At 36.3% G+C, this 19,796-nt stretch overlaps 1 protein-coding gene across 1 annotated transcript; it reads left to right on the forward strand.

The window, feature by feature from the left end:
- Positions 1-1,522: 1,522 nt before the first annotated feature.
- LOC129257763 (enhancer of polycomb homolog 1-like) lies at positions 1,523-19,754 on the forward strand. Its single transcript, XM_054896160.2, has 14 exons — positions 1,523-1,981; positions 4,806-4,962; positions 6,367-6,515; positions 7,494-7,589; positions 7,810-7,985; positions 8,447-8,527; positions 9,030-9,153; positions 9,590-9,745; positions 10,692-10,778; positions 11,654-11,802; positions 12,688-12,882; positions 13,244-13,800; positions 15,267-15,600; positions 16,203-19,754. The coding sequence occupies exons 1-14, from the start codon at positions 1,829-1,831 to the stop codon at positions 16,273-16,275; spliced, it is 2,487 nt and encodes an 828-aa protein (XP_054752135.2). The 5' UTR covers positions 1,523-1,828; the 3' UTR covers positions 16,276-19,754.
- Positions 19,755-19,796: the final 42 nt, after the last annotated feature.

Here is a 19,796-nt window from a genome sequence, read left to right on the forward strand (position 1 = left end):
GCATATCACATGTAATAACGTCCCTATGCGCCTCCGAAGGACTTGGATATTATTCCCCTGGCTTTAGCCCCGCAGCTTTATACAGCGCGATGGCATTTCATGGATTAAATTTCTGCCAGGTACCCATCTCACCTCGGTTGAGTGCAGCACAACGTGGACGAATTCCTTGCTGAAGGAAATTACGCCCCGATTACGCCATGGCTGGGATTCTAACCCACGACCCTCTGTTTCAAAGTCAGAAGACTAATCCACTGGGCCACAACGCTCCACATATTGATATTGCCATATCCCATCAAAGGCAATTCACTTTAAAATTGAAAAAAAATTATCGAGCTAGATCATAGTGTTAAAGGACGGACTCCATCCCAACGAAAAGTTTATTTTAATAAAAAGAGAAAAATTCAATAAGCACAACACTGAAAATTTCATCAAAATCGAATGTGAAATAAAAAAGTTATACATATATCTTTCGCTAAATTTCACAAAACATGCACATCCTGGTATAACCTTTATAATTATCATTATCCTTTATGTTTGTTTGCGATGGACAGGGCGGGGGGGGGGGGGTAGGCTGCATGGCTAGATTTGATTCTCCAGAAAAAAAAATTGAGACGATCAGAGGCCCGTTGCAGAAACTTTTTGCAATCAAACGCAACTCTAAATATCTTACGCAACTGTTAAAACAAATATTTATGTTTTTATTTTAAATCTTATCATAAAAAAATATGCAACTCGACCAATTATCAAAAGCGTGATGGGCTCAATCATGACTACTCCCGGATTTTTTTTAGACAACCTGCCTGGTTGTCATATTTTATGTTTTCATCTTGGCCTTGATATTTTTATAAATAATCGCTGAAGTCATTTTCGAGTTATTGGTTCAATCATAATAGTAGCCATAGGCGGCGGAAGCGGGGGGGGGGGGGGGGGACGTGTCCCCCTAAATTTGAGGTGGGGGGACGATCCCCCCTAAATTTCTTGTTGATGACCTTTTTTTTTTGTTTTTTTTTTGCTTGTCAATTTTGTTTCCTGCGTCCCCCCTAAAATTTTTGGCTTCCGCCGCCAATGATAGTAGCCAAGATAATAACATAACATGACTTTTGTTTTAAACTTGAGCTAAATGGTTTTTAGGCTGCCTTCCCCTACTCCGTAAAGTTTACCAGGAAAATATTACTAATAGCCTATAGGGCCTATATTTCGATGATTTGTTCTCACCAAAAGCAAAAAAAAAACAAAAACAAGTAGGCAGTCCAAAATTCGGCAAATTGGAGAATGAGCAGAAAAACTGTAAATATTGTTTAAAAATGGAAATATTCAGCTGTTGATAATCTTAATATCTTTGATCTTATAACATTAAATTTTGCTAGAGTCTCGAAAAGACTGGTAAAAACAGTCAAATTTGCTCTTATTCAGTTAAAGCAAATTGCACTATTAAGTTTACAAGCGGTCTAATCCTGAAGTGTACACCGTTCACTACTACTGAAGCCATCAGCTGTTTTTAAATGGTTTAGGCCGAATGCACACACACAATTCCCGGGTTCCGCCGTGGGAACACAACACGTTATGAGATGCGCGCGCAGACGTGATCAATCCAGAGGAATTCTGGGAAGGTTGCGAATTTTTTGTCCGCCATGTTGTTATGTATAAAGGCGGAAAATTTACCGTTATTTTGCCTTCATTTGTGATTTTTAGCACATTTCTCCAGATTCTATCTGAATGAGAGGACGGATGATACCACTATTTCTGACTTCAGCTCGGTGATTTTGGCCTATTTGGCCTATAGAGGCACATTCTGGCATTTTTAAGGGATCGTTGACACTCCGTCATCATGAGCAAGCTAAGTTTTCGAGCTCGGGCTCCCGATCCCGCGAAGCCGATGCCCATCTACACAACAGATGAGCTTCCAGATTTGCCTGATTTTTCCACTACCAATCGGGCAGTTCCTCAAATGCCCACAGGAATGGAAAAAGAAGAAGAATCGGTAGGTTTTTGTTTCATGCAAATTAGTCCGTTGGTCTTGCATATATAATGAGGTTACCCGGATCTGGCGGCCATTTTGAAATCACGCCCTTTTTGGCGGGACCGACGTTTTTTGCGAGACGAATAATTCATATTGTTTTGCGACATTTATTGGTTTGTTTTCAATGAGATATCTATTCACGGTTATTTATTAGATGCTTTCATTATTCAAATTAAGAAATATGTGAACTGAAGTAAGTTGATTCGATTTAGAATTCGATTTTTGAAAGTTTTTTCCTCTGTGAAATGTTGACTTCACCCATTTTGAGAATGGACGGTCCCGCATGCGTCACATGCTAATAATTAGGTCACCGTATTATTTTTAAACCAAATTGAGTTATTTTTTATTAATTTTTTATTTAAACATGTATGAGCTGTTTAATGATGATGATTTTTTTTTCAGCTGTACAAAAAGAAGAAATTTTAAGGTTATGATACACTTGTGATATTTATTCTCCACTGCATGCTCATGAATTATTCATAAGTGGATGATGAATGGTGGACAAGTCCATTATGTGTAGATAGGGTTAGACTTAGAGGGAAAATTTCTGTGTTGTGCAATAAACTCTGACATGTGCACGATGAATGTAAACATGATTTCACTATTAAAATGTACATTTATTTGTTTACATGAAATGATGAGTTGACCTTAATTTGAATTATTGATTCTGAATTTTTTAATGAAACCAACTTGGCCTTTTTTTCCCCTGAAATTAGAAGTCTACATGTACACAGTCACAGTAGATTTACCAAAGAAGTTCATAAGAACAAATTAAGAGCAGAAATGTTATTGACAGGCTGACAAAATCTTAGAATATGACCAATACACAGAATACAGATATTTATTATTTTGTTTGTGCAACTTTTTTTTTTTTAATGTTTAGACATGTGTCCTCCTTTTCCCAATTTTCACATGTCAGATTTTTTTTTTTACAATATTAAACAAATATAGGGGTCTAATGATAATAATTATATGATATTAATAGTAATAATAATGATAATAATTATGATAATAATGATTATAATTTAATAATGATAATGTAATTTATAATATTGATGATGATGATATTAATAACAATGATAATATTTTAATAACAATAATGATAATATTAATAACAAATAATATAAATAACAATAATGTGGTAGGCACTCATTCAATGAACAAGGTTATGATATAACATTGTTCTCTGTTACTATTTATCCCCTGTGTGGAGAAATAAGGTTGGCAATGTTTGGCTTATTTTCTCTTGTTCTTGTGATTTTTTACACTGTCAATTTCCATTACAACTATTCATCGTATAACTTGGCTTGAAGTAAATTGAATTCTTTTGATTATTTTTTCCATATTAAAAATGAAGAATGTAAATGTTTTCTTGCAATTTTACTCTCCACCAATAGAGGGCCTACACAAAAGTATGCCCAAAATTCAAGTTTTTATGCTCTCTGGTGAATGAAAAAATGATCCCTAAGCTATATGAATTAAATTAAATTGCAGATGTATGGAAATGAGTATATTTGGTTACAAAAGTGGTATTTTAATGATTTTTTTTTAATGTGTGTTGTATACTGCATAGATCCACTTGTAGGCCTATACATGTAGATTCCCACAGGCAGGGTGGTTGTAGTGAACAAGTGATGGTAGGGTCTACATGTAGTTATGTTTATTTTATGCGCTTTGACCAAAAATTCTTTTTTTCCTTAAGTTGTGAATTATTAACTTGGGGATCTTTTTTTTTATTCAGAGTGCACAAAAAATGTGATTTTGAGCATTTTTGTGTAGGCCCTCTATTGATTGAGAGTCATTTGCCCAGTTTGCCAATAGCTAAGTTTTTTTTAAGTTTTAAAAAAGATTTAAACTGATAAAAAACCTCATAATTTGACATTTTTAAAATCAACATTTCACAAAATCCCACAAACGTCCAGACTATAAAAATATTATTAGTTTAATTTGTGATGCTACATGTATGTGTCAGAACTGCGGCCAAATGCAACAGGTCGTGTAATTTCAAATCATATTTCAAGATATATTGCAACTTTTATATTTGCTGTTCCCTGTAAAAGTGAGCAATGTGTCTGCTCATATTATCCCACCAGAGGCAGCGTAGAGTAATTCGGGAGTAATTACTACAAAAGCATTTTTCCTTTTGTAATTCACCTATAAGTTTGACTTTAGGAATCTTTGGTCTACAATCTGCAAGAAATATGCAATGAAACACATGTGTAACATATTTTTACCATTGCGGCATCAAAGTGGCAATAAAGAGAAAGTGTTGGATGGTTCCCCTTGTCTTAAAACTCCTTGACTCAACCCAGGTGAGGTACATGTAAATGGGTACCTGCAGGCAGTAATTCCTCAAAAAGTTGTGAGCACCGAAAAAAAAGAATACCAGCTTAGCCAGGGTAATATAGGAGCACCTTGAGCACCTAACATGGTGGATACATGTGCTAGATACAAGTTACGTATTATTTATTTATTATTCATAATGCTGAAAATTTCATTGAAATTCAAATATGTGAAATATAGTCTTGAAGTTTGGCTTGGTTTTTTACAAAACATTAAGAGAGGGAACCTATGACACCCATTCAAATCATAAATGCTTTATACCGGTATCATACATGTATTCAATTCTATGTGTGAGTTGTAGCATCAATGATGAAGAGAAAGTGCCAGTGTCTCCTTCAGGAGTCGCTCTAGCTTTGGATTAATTTTTGTCCTGCATCAGAATTTTATCAAGTTTAAGGTTTTTTTTTTATAAATTAATTTCAAAATTTGATTAATTCAACAGGAGCATCATTTGCAAAGGGCTATTTCAGCACAGCAAGTGTATGGCTCAGCAAATCATCTGGTTATTCCAACCCCTGAGGTTCTCTCCAACCAGGAACTGTATGAAAATCTGTATGATGCAAGCTGCAAACAAAACAGACAGTACATTCATGTGCAGCGTGAGTACAATAATTCTTTCGTGACTTCCCTTTTGCCTTCTTTCTCTACTTTTTATCTTGAATTTTCCTGTTGACATTTTTTGTGCTGTATGTGTATCAGATTAAGTTCCGTTGAAGTTTGTGTGGGGGGTGTAGGGACAGTGATTTTCCGTTTAAAAAAATTGCCTTTTCCGTTTCAGAAAATCTCAAATTCCGTTTCAGCATGTCAGAAAACGGAAATTCTGTTTCCCCATAGACTTTGTACACACGGAAAAATGACAATTCCGTTTACACATTTAATAGCAAAATCACAACACGCACACTCGCACTGGTCAAAATTTGTATCTGCTACTGTACCAACAACACAATAAAATCCGTTCTAATCGGATCTATGCGGGTGCATAAAATATTTCTACACACCCATTTTGCATGCATACATCCTCACCTTTCATATTATTAGCATTATTTCACGGTGAAATGATATTTCATCGATAATTTGGGGGGTTTTTGGACATCGTTATCATCAGTCAACGGCTATTGCCAATCCGCCATCTTGGATTTTAAGACCACGATATCGTGCTGTTACATCTTCAAACGTAGAGGGCAGCAACACACGACCGTGTAAGGAGTTGAACGATATGTGTGCATGTGAAGCCCAACCCGGCCGGCCGGGTACGGGTACGGTGCGGGGTACAATCGAGTGTGCTGATGTCAAGTGCAGTCACGATGTGTGAATTGTCATGATAGTAGCGAAGTGAGATCGTGTTTTCTGGGTTTTTGGGGCAATTTAATATTCTCATTTTGTTGTGATTTTGGAGTAATTTCTGTTGCTATTCTGTGTATTTTGAGGGAAAATACGTTTTCCGTGATTTTCCGTTTGAAATGCCACTTTCCGTTTCAAAAGGCCCTTTCCGTGAATTCCGTCCGTTTTCCGCGATCGCGGAAAATCACTGTCCCTAGGGGTGGGGAATATCTCATTTCATCATTTTTATGATTAATTGCATATCAGTATAATGAAAGGTTTCAACCTTCATTTTTTTTGTGATTTCAGATGGTGATTCACTTGCAGCTCAAATAAATTTTATAAATCTGCAGACCCATCCAATTTAAAATAAACTTCTGAACTAACCCTTTATAGTTTTATTTTCTTACATAGTTAAATATATCAGTTTCAAGTAGTGATTTTAATCAAAATATCAACGCTTTTGGTGGGAATTGTTATTTTAATTGTGTTTTGCTATATCAGTGAAATTCGATTAGTTAATTATCAAAGGTTGTGACCATTCATAGTAAGAAGTAAATTGACATTTTTTAATCCAGTTTTTCCAGCAAGGCCATTTTTAAAAGGGTACTTTGAAAGGGAAGACGATGCTCACTTTGTAGGGGCATTTGTAATTGACACAAATACGCTCATTTACTTGACAGCCCTTAGCATGGAGCAGGACATTCCAGACTATGATATGGACTCGGGGGATGAGAGATGGTTGAGTGAAGAGGCAAAACTCTTCACAGATATCACTCCTCTCAAATTTGAGATCATGATGGACAGATTGGAAAAGGGGAGCGGTCAGAGGGTAAGTACGAATCCGAACAAAATAACACACGGGCTTGGGGCGATTTCATCCCCAAAATGCTCAAAAGAGCTCTGGAAATCCCCATTCATTGCAATGGTAAAGTTTATCCAATGTCGCAAATTTAGGTAGTAGACAGTAGAGTCTGAAAAGTAGCTCCCCAAAATAAAAATAAAAAATAATTTTTTGCTTGGGTCACCTTACCAGTAAACTTGTAATAATAATAAGTACACCTTCCATTAGTGTAATATTCGCATAAGTCTATGCATTGTTTTTTTTTTAGACCAGATTATGAAAAACGTGTACCTCTTTCTAGTCAAATTTCTACTAAGTTTAACAAATTACTGCGGTCCGAATAGAGTTGAATTGTTATATAGAAATTAATGCATGGAAATAATTTTCATAAACATAAACAACTCATTTAACTTTGCAACCGTCTATGGCAACTTCCTTGGAAACCATGATTTTGAATGGCTTTCAAGCCATGTTACCATGGTAGTTGCCACAACTGCAATGCTGCAATAGTTGTAACTCCTTTATGAAACTGCCCCTGATCTATAAAGTATTATATTGTTCTTTTTTTTCATATCGATATTTGGAAAAACTTTGTACACAAAAACATTTTTATAATGGGGGGGGGGGGGAGGTAAAACTTTGTTCTATAAATTGAAGAAAAACTCAACATTTTGGCTTATTTAGTCTGTTTTAACATGTTCATCTAAATCAATGAGTCTATTGCTTGCTTGGTATAATTGTATGATTGCCCTTAGTGATGCTTTAAATAGGAGTTTCTATAAATTTCCCAATGTTATACACATTTCAGGGTATTGGGGATATTAGTGTTGTTTCATATCCATGACATTCTGTATGTCACGTCTATCCCGTTACGAAGAAAGGGCACTTTAGGGGCTCCTGTATGACAACAAATTACATGTATCCTGTAAAGCTACTATTTTTGTCCTCTATCATCACAATTTTCAGGTGATGAATCTGAAGGATGCCAAGGCTCTTTTGAAAGAGGATGATGATCTAATCATAGCAGTCTATGACTATTGGCTCAACAAGAGAGTCAGAGTGGTAAGTGTTTACAAATCTTAATTGTTCTCTCTCTTTCATATTAAAGTGCTATCAACCATGCATCAATAAAATCCGGTACATATGTATTGTCATTATTGACTTGTGATAATAGTTAAGGCATGCAAATTGGGAATTTCCTAATATTCTCAATCTTACATGTATCATCAACCATGTTCTTTGCTAGAGTGCATTCTAATTGGTTCATTTTCTATTAACCCAGGGACATGCGCTGATACCCGAGGTCAAACAAGAGAAGCGTGATGGCTCTACCAGTAATAATCCCTATGTAGCTTTCAGAAGACGAACAGAGAAGATGCAGACGAGAAAGAATCGCAAGAACGACGAGGTTTCATATGAGAAGATGCTCAAACTCAAGCGAGACCTTTCCAAGGCAGTGTAAGTTCCTTTTGATATTCAATTAAGGCGGAACTGCAAATCTGGCAAACCTTGTCCAACAAGTTGCAAAACGATTGTTAACATCATACGTATGTCTTTATGGTAACACCCCTGGCTTTCTCATTGATTGCTTTGTAATTATAAGGTAGCAAGTGTTGTTTTATTCCAAATAATCAGTTAAGTTTTGTGTGAAGATTTTCTTCGCTAATGGAGATCGGCTATTCATCAGCAAGTATTTTGTATGGGGGGGGGGATAAGTTAGTAATATTCTTGTAGCTTTTGAAATTTTGGAACTTGAGGTTGTAATAAGGTGTGAAGATATATGATCTCTGTCTCATGGGGGAGGGGTGCAGTCTTCTAGAATAATTTGAAATGTCTTTGTTTTGTCCTCATGATTTATTTATGACTATTGCACGTCAGCGGATATCTAGTTCAAGGTTTCTTGTTTTTCATCTTCTCAGAACATTGCTGGAGATGGTCAAGCGAAGAGAGAAGAGTAAACGAGAAAATCTTCACTTAACGATAGAAATATTCGAAAAGAGGTAAGAATCAACATTAGGTATTATAACCAAGTACCTGTTTGCAGAGTTGATATCGTTAATTGTCTCGTAGGAATTCTGACATTGAAGAAATATAGAAATTGGGTTGTCAAAATTAAAGTAAATATGGAATAAAAAAATGCATAATTTTCACCATGCGTGTTATCTTTGGAAGCTCTCTTGCAAAATATTTTGTAGAGATCTTTGTTTAAAAGATGAATCTTGACCGGATGGTGCTAATTGCAGCATTTTTTAAAATTCAGAATAACTTGTGATAATTATGCCTGTCTGTCGATAATTCATTGAGATCAAGATAGACTAGAAGTGCAACCTGAAAGCAATATGTATTCACACAACAAATATGTCACATGTATTTAAAAAAAAGGCCTACATGCTATAGTTGCATCTTAATCTTTCTCCTTTCCTGACATCCCTCTGACTCTCCTTATCCTGTTTGTCCTTTATATTATTGTTGGTTATGCTATATTGTAAATATTTTTTTCAGGTATCAAATGGATGATTTCTCAGGGACCATTTATGCCGAGTGTGAGGAACTCAGCAAGAAACAACCTTCATTTACGATACCTGCTATTCCTAATGGCAACCAGTATAATACATGGGGTGCCAAGGTAAATGTCTACTCGCATGGATAAATCATTGATACTTAATCTCTTTCTCCTACTTTCTGTTTATCAAAACATGTTGATGTGATTATTTATGTTTTGGTTTATTCACATTACTGGGTTTTTTTCGAGGTCCTAGAGTTTCCTCCCTTTCAGTTTAATTTTTGGGAAATCTCAAAGACATTTGTAGGAATTCCTTTTTTTAACATATGATTAGCCCTAGGAAACAAATTCTTCATGTATAAAAGGAGATGAGCTTCCTACTTATACCTGTATATGACTTCAAATTATCATATGAAATTTTATTTATGTTAGGGATTTTTAAAAAGCAAATTAGTTATGGTCAAGTTTTAGAATAGTGCAAAAATCAATGAATTAATTAAGACTTTAGATCTTGTGTTAATGTAATTATTGATAATTGCTTTCCTTTCATATTTTTCAGGATGAGAATCTAGTGAAGAAGAAGAGGGAATACAAGAAGAGGAAGCACAAAACTTCTTCAGACAAACCCCGTCAATCATCATCCAGTCCTAGAGACAGGCATGTTATTGAGCCTCGTATATCAGACGAAGACACAACGGTTACACAACCTTCAAAAGTGAGTTTCACTCCGGTGATTTTAGATATTTGAAGTTTTCCCGGAAAAACACAGATTATTAATGCTTGGGTTTTTTTTGGCGAATATCTGTTAATGATGAAATTAATGAGCTGTTTATCACTGGGATTTTTTTTTTTTTTGGGGGGGGGTTATTTCAGGGCTTCAGGATAAGTAGATACTGTGAAGCTTTATTTTTGGATGACACAAAATCTATGCTCTCCTTATTTATGGGCAGTGAGACTGATTTCGTCTCATCCCTTACTTTTGGACAGCTACTTTTCACAAGCTTTTGTCTAATTCTGCAACATTGGATATGCTTTAACTTTGCATGGAATGGGGATTTTCTGGGGCTCCTAATTGATTTGTCAGGTTTGGTTTTTTTTAAACATTTAATTTTGGGGTCAAAATTGCCCCGAGTCCCTGTGTATTTCTTCCCCCTGATTTGTTTGAAAATCTATTGATAAAAGCAGAGAGCAAACCATTAAAAAAAATGTTTGGCGATTAAATATGCATGTCATATACACATATACATTGTTTCTTAAGATCCTCACCCCCCCCCCATGAAGACCTGGGGAGCGTTTCATCAACATATTCGTCCGATAAGACCTGACAACTTTTCTTGATTTTAATTGGCTGAGAGGTACTGTTACCATAGTAACTGTCGGATAAAACGTCTGACAAGTCCTTTCATGAAACGCTTTCCAGGAAAAAGTTAGCCATGAAAATAAGTAAAGCTTCTCATATCTTTGAAGGATGCTGCTCTTGCAACTTTTTTGCCTTATTAAATGATATTCCTTAGTCAAAGTAGTTCCATAATAATATTTTTTTATATCATGACTGTTCATGCAGAAATCTCCTATGCATATCTTCTTGCTGTTATAAACAAATAATATTGATGTCCTGTAACATGTGTTGATAATGTTTGTTTTTGTTATCATGCAAACAGGTGCAATCATTATCAGATCAGGAGGAGGAGAATGATCCCGATGGTATCTATGCATTCAGAAGAAAGAAGGGCTGCAATTATCATGCGGTAAGTTCCTTTATCCTACCCATTCAATTAATTACCAGTGTTGTAGTGCCTTGACGCTCTACTTTAGGTATAAAGATGTAGGTATATTACGTTGTCAGTGCATTGACTTTGAGTGGTAGGGCTTTGACTACATTAATGTTGAATACTTTGTTTCAGTATCCTACGCGTAATCTGAATCTTTGGTTCTTTTAGATCCTACTCTCAACAAACTACATATTTCTTGTAGAGGGTAGCAGGACATTTGATAATTTGTTATGAATTAAACAAAGAGCAATATATTGATTATGAGGAGTTATGTCACAGAACATTTGCAATTTGTATCTTTGTATAGGTAATTTTTTTTTCAAAGCTTCAAAAGTCATAATTACTTTTAGGCCTTCCCAATATATAGGATCATATATTTTCTTAGGGTATTATAGCGGGTGATCTTTGACTACCTGAGTATATCAGGCATGATATTTTCGGGATTAAAATCGGAGTTCCGATATAAATTTTTTATTTTTTATAAAAAAAAATTTAAACATGAAATCCTTTGCTTAAGAACATTCTCATGCTGTTTTTTACTGTTTTTTTTTAGTCAAATGATAAAGCTATCATGCAGACTCACCTTGAAAAATCACTTTTGATTTCTTTACTATGCAAGATCTTGTAACCCCTACTGGGGTGCCTTGGACTTCGGCGGGGACTTAGCCACCCTTAGCTACTTTTCAGATTTTTTTTCAGAGGGGAATATCATGCCTGGTATATGCAATATCATTTAGCTTTTCTAAGCTGTCTGATTCTGGTTTTCCTGATACACTTTCATAGTTCTCAAAGTAGCACAATGATACCTGAGATAAGACCATCTAACCCTTGATCACATTTTTTTTCTTCAGCCTAACCCAGAGCTGGTCTGTGGGTGGCCTTGGTCAGAAGGCCAACACAAGGGTCTTATGGAGAGGCGATACCGTTACTGTTGCACCTCTATACGAAGGCCTAGGAAGTGTATTGGCTTTAGCAGGAGAAGAATCGGTAGAGGCGGGAGGTAAGATATCTCTAATTTCTGTCTTGAGTTTGTCATATCTTCAGGTTAGGGAGTAGGTAATTAGTTTTGTTTCTGCTTTGACTAAAATCTTTAAAAAAAAATTGTGTTGTGAATCACATCTCTACTGTATTACTTTATTTTACCTTATCCAAAGGAAGCATAAGAAAATGTCCATTCCCAAATTGTGTTTTTTGTATCTGCATGGATACATACTATACTTGATAGAGTTCGACATTTAGTTTTTGTCTTGCCTGCATAGCAGAGCGAGACTATAGGCGCCCCTTTTCCGATGTCGGAGGTGGCGTTGTCAGTATCGATACCTTAACCAAAGTTAAGTTTCTGAAATGTCATCATAATGAATCTTTTTCATAAAATTTGGACATAAAGGTAATCGAGTATCACTTATCATCTTGCATGAGTTTCAGGTCGTACGATCAAGGTTAAAGGTCATTTAGGGTCAGTGAACTTTGACTATGTTGCAGGTATCAACATTGAAATCTTGACCAATGTTAAGTTTTTGAAATGTCATAACTTAGTAATATGGGCCTTTTTCATGAAACTTGGACGTAAGGGCAAACAAGTATCACTAATCTTGCCCAAATTTCATCCCACATGATCAAGGTAAAACGTCGTTAAGATCAATGAACTCAATATTTTATTAACATGTGAAAGATGTTTTTATGTATAATTGTTTATCTTGGTTGTTTTCCAAGTCAAAACTGCTGCTATATTGAATTGCATAATGCAGGCGAGATTGCTAGAGGCAGTTTATCCAAGAAGCACTTTTCAAGGAAGATGTTTTCCAGGGTAGTTTTCCTGTCCAGGAACCTGTCCTGTTGTGGAATGGTATTTAGAATTGGCAAGAATTTGTCTTCTTATTTTCAGGATAATCTTAGACCGTGCAAGAACGATGTGGGATGATGATCTAGATGATCTTGATGACCATTCATACCCAAGGAGTCCATCACCAGTATCTTCATCGGATGAAGAGGACTATCCGGTATCACCTGTAGATCCCAGACCCTCACAAACCAGTCTTCCACTTAGTCAACTCCTTGAAGAAATCAAGGCAAAAAGAATGTAAGTTAACCAACAAAATGGTTTAAAGATTTAGTATCATTGAAAGATATACCTGCATTGGTGAGATTTTTTTTTGTAAAGTGCATTTTAATTTGTTTGAATTCTTGTTAATGAAATTGAAGTATGTGTATTTAAAATACTGGCTGAAGTACTCTTTTCTTTTTGATTTATCGAATTGATATTGAGAAACAAAGTTTTCTTTTTTAGGTTCTTTTAATAAAAGTGTCTACCTAACTTAAGGACAAGTCTTGTAGAGGGTCAGTAAACACAGTAGGAACTCTTGATTTTTCAGCCGACATGCGATTTGGAATATTCCTTAACCAATTTTAATATGGGAAATGTTCATTTGATTCACTTGCAGATCACACTTCAGACCAAAGACGCCCCCACCCAGCAAAGAAAGCCAGTCATTCTCATCGTATCCCTCCTCCTCTTCATCATCCTTCCATCAGTCGTCATCGCTCTATCCTTCCTTGCTATCAGAGTCTATCTACATGAGCTTCCCAGAGAGACCTCCTACATTAAGCCATACTACTTCACTCTACACCCCTTCTCTGGATACTGCCTCCACCTCCGCATTCCTGGACCCCTCTCTTGAGGAGGAGATCATAGTAGATGTGTCCGACACACCAGGGACGGTCATGTCTACGTTAGAACTCAACAGCGAGGGGTTGGACAGCGTGCCGGATACGCTGGACTTGCAGTCCATGGAGGTGGACGTGGTCGGTCAGGACGGGACGCCCCCTGACCTCAACGTGTCGTTCACGTCGTTACCGAGGTCCAAGTTCAGTTTGGAACCGAGCGTGGTGAAAGTTTTATCTCAGGAAAGAACTGGTGTTCCCGCGGCAAAAGGATCCGTGCCAAATCATATACAAGTTGATGACACAAACAATGTAGAGATCGATAGTAAATTAACAGGTAATGGAAACCACCTGATTGCTTTTGATTGGAATATGTTTGCATTGTTCACACTTTGGAAGCAATTTGCAAATTTCTTAACCTGCGGAATCAGCTATCATGGAGTTTTGGGAAAATTAATAATGCCTCCATCCACCATAGGTGGTTGCGAAGAGCATTTTCTTATTTGTGTTTTCTGCTTATCTCGTCATCCTACTTTTGATCTTGCGATAACTACAGAGCTGTTTTATGTATCATCTTAAAACTTGGTCATATTTGCATAAAGATGTGATGATCTGATATTATAGTCACAAGGTCTAAGGTCATATAGGTTGTTCTAAAAAAATATCTTCCTCGCTAAAACTAGAAAAACATTTGTGGAATCAACTCCAAACTTCTCCATGTCTATATCGGAGTGAACGTGATCAGATTTTTAGATCATGAAGTCAAATGTCACAAAGGTAATTATGAATATGAAAATAGCCTGCTCTTGCACGAAATGAAGGAATACTATTTGAATGAATAACTTGGGGTCAAAGGTCATAGAGGTCATGGCTGGTCAAAATCTTTTGAATAAAAAATTAATTTAGTTAACAATTCCATTTGATTAGATAATTTTTTTTTATTATATTAGAAGTTAATTGAGTAATACATTTCAAACTTGGCAATGGCAGAAGCATAAATTCAACTGCTTCCAGTTGAGGGTCCATCTAGTTTGTTTGATCTGCATCTCTCGTTTGACTCTTTCTTTCTATAAAGATATAGAAGAATACCCATGAAAAGACATTTTAATTGTATTTGAAACTGAAATATATTTACACATTTCTTCAACTATTTGGTGTTCTTTTTTATGGAAATCATCGACTTAATCCTGACCATAAACATGGTGAAATTAATGTGTTTAATCATTAAAAGTAAAAAATAATGATGCATAAATGAATTTTGACTGAAAATACAATTTACATTGGATTTGTACCCGAAATCAAGTTTTTGAGCAATCATGGTTCTGACATGCACTTATGAAATGTTGCATTATTTGGAAACCGCATACCCAGGGGTCTCAAAAGTTGTGCTAAGACTTGAAAGAGAAAAAAAAGTCATGGCATGACACGACACAACACCTGCTTTTTGCGTTGCAGATTTTATTGGGAATAATGTCCGGGGGGGGGGGGGGGATGGTGAATCAGGCCTCATCCCCAGTCTTATCAAGGGTTAATGAAAGGGAAGACAGTCCTCACTTTAGAAGGATCCATTAAAAAATGTTTACTTTAGTTGGACACTTGCACAGGATTACTGTTGAGCACCAAGGCCACATGCAGATAGTACATCATCACATGTTATTTGAAGGGCATCAAAGCCATTTGTGAAGGCATCTGAGTCCATGGCCTTGAATGGCCTTCAATTCATTTAAGCCCCAATATTTCTCATTCACAAGGTTTATTTTGCATTTAGTACATGATGATATTTATGTGATTGTATGTTTACAGCACCACAGGGCCATTCCACTGCCCCTGCAGATACAGTACTACAGCTTAATTTCCCCTTACCGCCGTCGACGGGCAACAAGGCATCGTCACTCCTAGCCTCCCTCTCCCAATCATCGCGCCTTGGTCAGGACAAAGCACGCACAAACTCTCTCACCGACTCTTGTAACAGTCTCCTATCCAGTACTAATACCAATTCACAAGACGACAAGATGAAGAAGAGGGAAGGTTCGTCGTTGCTGAGTTCTAAGGAATCAAGTCAGAGCAGTGGTTCACCAGCGAGCAACCTTTTGGCGATGGGGGTTAAGAGAAAGAATGATGTAGATACCATCGCAAAGTAAGTCCTCCAATAAATACTTTATCAATAGGTTTAAATGTTAAGGCCACATGCTTTAATTCAACCCTTAGATGAGTTCATGTAGTATAAGTTTGTCAGTGACTCTTGTGGTCATAAATAAGCATAAAATAAATCCATTTATGCAGCAAAAATAAAAATAATCATTTATGATTTTTGGTTGACAACAAAATTTGCATTGACTTTGTAAAGGAAATCACGTTTTTGAGCAATTTTGGGTATAATATACCCTCATAAAACGTTGACTAATTTCGTAACTGCATACCTGGGCATCGCAAATTTGGTCTCAAATTATGCTTGAGAAGTGGGGTAAAAAAATTTGCACATCGAATTTATCGTGGAAAATGTCAAGGGAGGGGGCAGGAGGGGCATAGAGGTAAAAATTACCATAGTTGCAATTCTTTTTGTTATGGAAGGGGACCCAGGGCCAGTAATACAAAGATTAATGATTGATAACTAACATCAGACAACTTTTATTGCTTGATTGTGTGTATGTTTAACATCTAGTGCATAGAAGAATGATCGTCATTAGCCATTGCCTTATTTGACGAAATCTATATTTCTATTTTGTTCCCCCATCACAGGGAGAACCATGAGGAAAGTCCAGGAAGAAATCAAATACCTAGTAACAAATCGGTCCCCATGGAGGTTACGTGAAGAAAGTCATCATCGCCCCCCTCCGAGGGGCATGAATGCTAAGACGAATAACATCATAGCACGGACGGTTCGCTAGAGGTCATATGATTAAGAGCATTGTATATGTAGCTGCGTGGACTTGTCACAGTAGAGAGTGAGAGAGAGAGAGAGTTGTGATCAATGGAATAGCTTTTGCGAGGTATTGTGAATGAAAGGAATTTTGATGTTTCAAGTTATCGTACATTATACATGATCTATCCTAGCTAGCTACGTCTCCACTTCACTGGAGGAAAAAAAATGAAAAGACGAGACGAATCCATCCTTCAAAGTTAACTTTTGATATGCAAGTCAATGAATTTATTCAACTTAAATTAATAAATATTACATATGAAATATTATACCAATGTTGGTCCATCTAGTTTTTCTTTGATTTGTAAATAAAGATTAATCTTGTGGTTATGTTAGAAAATATTTGGAAAAAAATAAAAATAAAAAACGTGAACCATTGCCTTGAGTCAAGGCAATGGGTAGTCTTTTTGCTGCACAGCCATTAATACTATTTTATCCGTAGTGAGTTGAAACTTCTCCAAATTCTCTATTTGGGATATTTGTAGTTCCAGGAGCCTTATATATTACTTTGAAATTTACATGAAATGGGTATTCACGTTACTCCAAGATGTGATTTGTAATTGAATAGCATTTAACTAAATCTCTGTATTAGAGGGAAGAAACCGAATGGGTCACCGCACACGATCGTGTGTGAGAAGTTATTTTTGTCAACATTCAATTTAGTGATTTTCCATCGATACAAGCTTCGCTGGTAAATGATTGTGGCAAATGTTACTTCTAAGGCTGTAATAAGTACGAGGGTTTGGCTGGTACAAAGGTAAATAATATGATTCCGCTTCAGCTCTGTAATATCGTGTACTACAAAAATAAAATACTGGTAACAACATTATCCATTGTGTCTGCTGAGATAAATCTGTACCATTTGCTGTACTGTGCATTAGGAAATCAATATTTTTATACCACATGTTGCTGATGCAAGACTCCACAGAATATGAATGTCTGAGGCATATTTTGTCAATTTGTGGCTCAAGCATTACCAGGTATTTAAGCTATGTAATGATTGTGAGAAGCAACAGGTCAGTGTATCACGATGTGGTGATTGATCCAATCAATCCCAATTATGGAAAGTCAGACACTTATGATTCAGAATGCGCATGTCTAACCAATTACTCTTCATGTATGGAGGTGTTGAGGCTCAGTGGATAAGTCTCGGCAAGGTCCGGGGTTCAAATCCCACCGCAGCACTCGCGTCCTTTGGCAAGGCGTTCATCTACGTTTGCCACTCTCCACCCAGGTGTAGTGAATGGGTACCCGGTAAGAAGGAATTCCTTGAATGCTCGAGCGTCCGATCAGGGTAGCTGTGACAAAGCCGGAGTAATAGTATGCAGCGCTTAGAAACATTTGTATTAAGCGCTTTATTAATGTTGCATATTATTATTATTCTTTATACCAGTCAGCATATACCTGTTTACAAAGGGTCAATCCATGACTTTCCAGTCAACATGTAGGACAGGGCCTGGTTAAACAATGCTCCGCGATCGTTTGTAGAGCTGAATTTTATAATTGATTGCATTGATCGGTATATGTAATCACATCATACAAATCAACTGTACGGTCAATCTCTAAGCTTTGTGTTATCAAGCCTTATGGGGTATTGCAAGAAAATTGCAATCAATTGCACATTTCTAATGCAAATTTACAAGTGAAAGATCAATTTTGCAATTTATACTTGATGGTATATGAAGTACACCCAACAATCAATTACAATTTGCGATGAAATGCATGACTTTCGATTGACTTTGGGACTAAGAATTGACTTGCGATCAATTGCAAGTTCCTTGCAACACCCCATTAGTCATCTAATAGTTGCCCAGACACTGTACCATAACTGTTAATGAGATGTGAAAATGAATAGATGAAGACTGTATTTGATGTCAGTGTTGAAGTAATTTCTAAAGGTTTATATTTACTTGGTCGACAACCAGTTGGTCTTCTCAGATAGTCTAAATGGGCTAAACTCATTTGGTCTACTATTAATATAGTGTAATTGCCTTTCGATCTTCACAACTTTGGGTTTTATAGATTACCGAAGTGGTGATGTCACAGATAACTTTTTTTTTCATTTCAGCATTTTTTATACCATACCGCAGCAGGGCATGATGAAAAACACCCATCACCCAAATTTGGTGGAAATCTGTCCATGGGGGCCTTAGATATGACCTCATAAATACATAATTAGCCCCAACGAAGTCAATGTATTCATGAGGTCATATCTAAGGCCCCTCCCCCCATGGGCCGATTCATACCGAATTTTGGTTGTGGAAGTATTTCATCATGCTCAACAGAAATATGGTATAAAAAGTGGTAAACTACACACAAAAAAAGAAAATACACTTTGGTACTGTATTAATAGTGTATGGGTCAGAATGTTAAATTTCCATTTTATCTAACAATTATTTTGTACTCTCAAATGAATTTTGATTATTGAAAATTCATCTAATCACATAGGCAGTGATGTTAGACCAATTGGGTATTAGACACAATGGGTAAAAATTAACTGGAAATTCGACAAAAATGGCAAATTGGCAATTAGACCAAATGGTTAGGAAACAATACAGTTGTAAACAAACATGGATTAGACCTTGTGGGATGAGACCAAATTAAAAGTAGATCAGTCCAGCAAAGAGTTACGATTGATCCCATCAAGCTCGAGTATACGGAAATCCATCAATGTCATAACTTTTTCTTCAGGCAATTTGCACTATGTCCTCTGTGAATAAAGAGAAGCACACTGAATTTTCAAGAATAATATTAATATATATATCCAGAAAATATTCTAAACAAACATGTATTTTAGATGTTGACGTTGCTGGCTTTCCATAGTCGGGTTGATTGGATCAATCGTAACTCTTTGTGAGACAGGGCCCAGGTGGGTGTAGACCGAGTGGCATTTTACTATTTCTAAAGCTTGTATACAAATCATTTTGGCTCAGGTTCTTTATAATATCTTCTTGAAGAGAACAGACCTTTGTGTGCCTCGCTAATGTTGGTTTGAATTGTTGGTAGCTTGTTAATTCATCACATTCCATTGATATTAGTATGGGCTGGATACCCATGCGAATAGATCTACATCTTGAGGATGTAACGGTGATTTATGTCCACTGAATGAAATGTTGATTGAGAGGTATAAGGGCACTTTGTCTATACACAAACATTTTTCGATCCTATTTTGGAATATTTTCCTGTTTTTATGATGTTAATTTTTTTAAAGAACAGCTGATTTGGAAGTTCGTAATTATTCATCCCCTTGGCAACAGTTGCTATCAGTACAAATCCTCAGCTTCAATTCCCTGATAAATGCCTAGCTTTGTAATGCTATGACAAAGAGAAGTATGTAACAAAGTAAAATATCCTATATTCTCTTCCCCCCCCCCCCCCCACAAAAAAAAGGAAAAATCGTCTATAACATTGAT

Source organism: Lytechinus pictus, chromosome 3 (assembly GCF_037042905.1).
Source record: "Lytechinus pictus isolate F3 Inbred chromosome 3, Lp3.0, whole genome shotgun sequence".
NCBI classification, from domain to species: Eukaryota; Metazoa; Echinodermata; class Echinoidea; order Temnopleuroida; family Toxopneustidae; genus Lytechinus; species Lytechinus pictus.

Coding starts and splice junctions, on each gene's coding strand:
- LOC129257763 (XM_054896160.2), top strand. CDS start 1,829: ATGAGCAAGCTAAGTTTTCGAGCTCGGGCTCCCGATCCCGCGAAGCCG. Junction 9,746..10,691: donor CGGTTACACAACCTTCAAAA/GTGAGTTTCACT, acceptor TCATGCAAACAG/GTGCAATCATTATCAGATCA. Junction 10,779..11,653: donor AGGGCTGCAATTATCATGCG/GTAAGTTCCTTT, acceptor TTTTTTCTTCAG/CCTAACCCAGAGCTGGTCTG.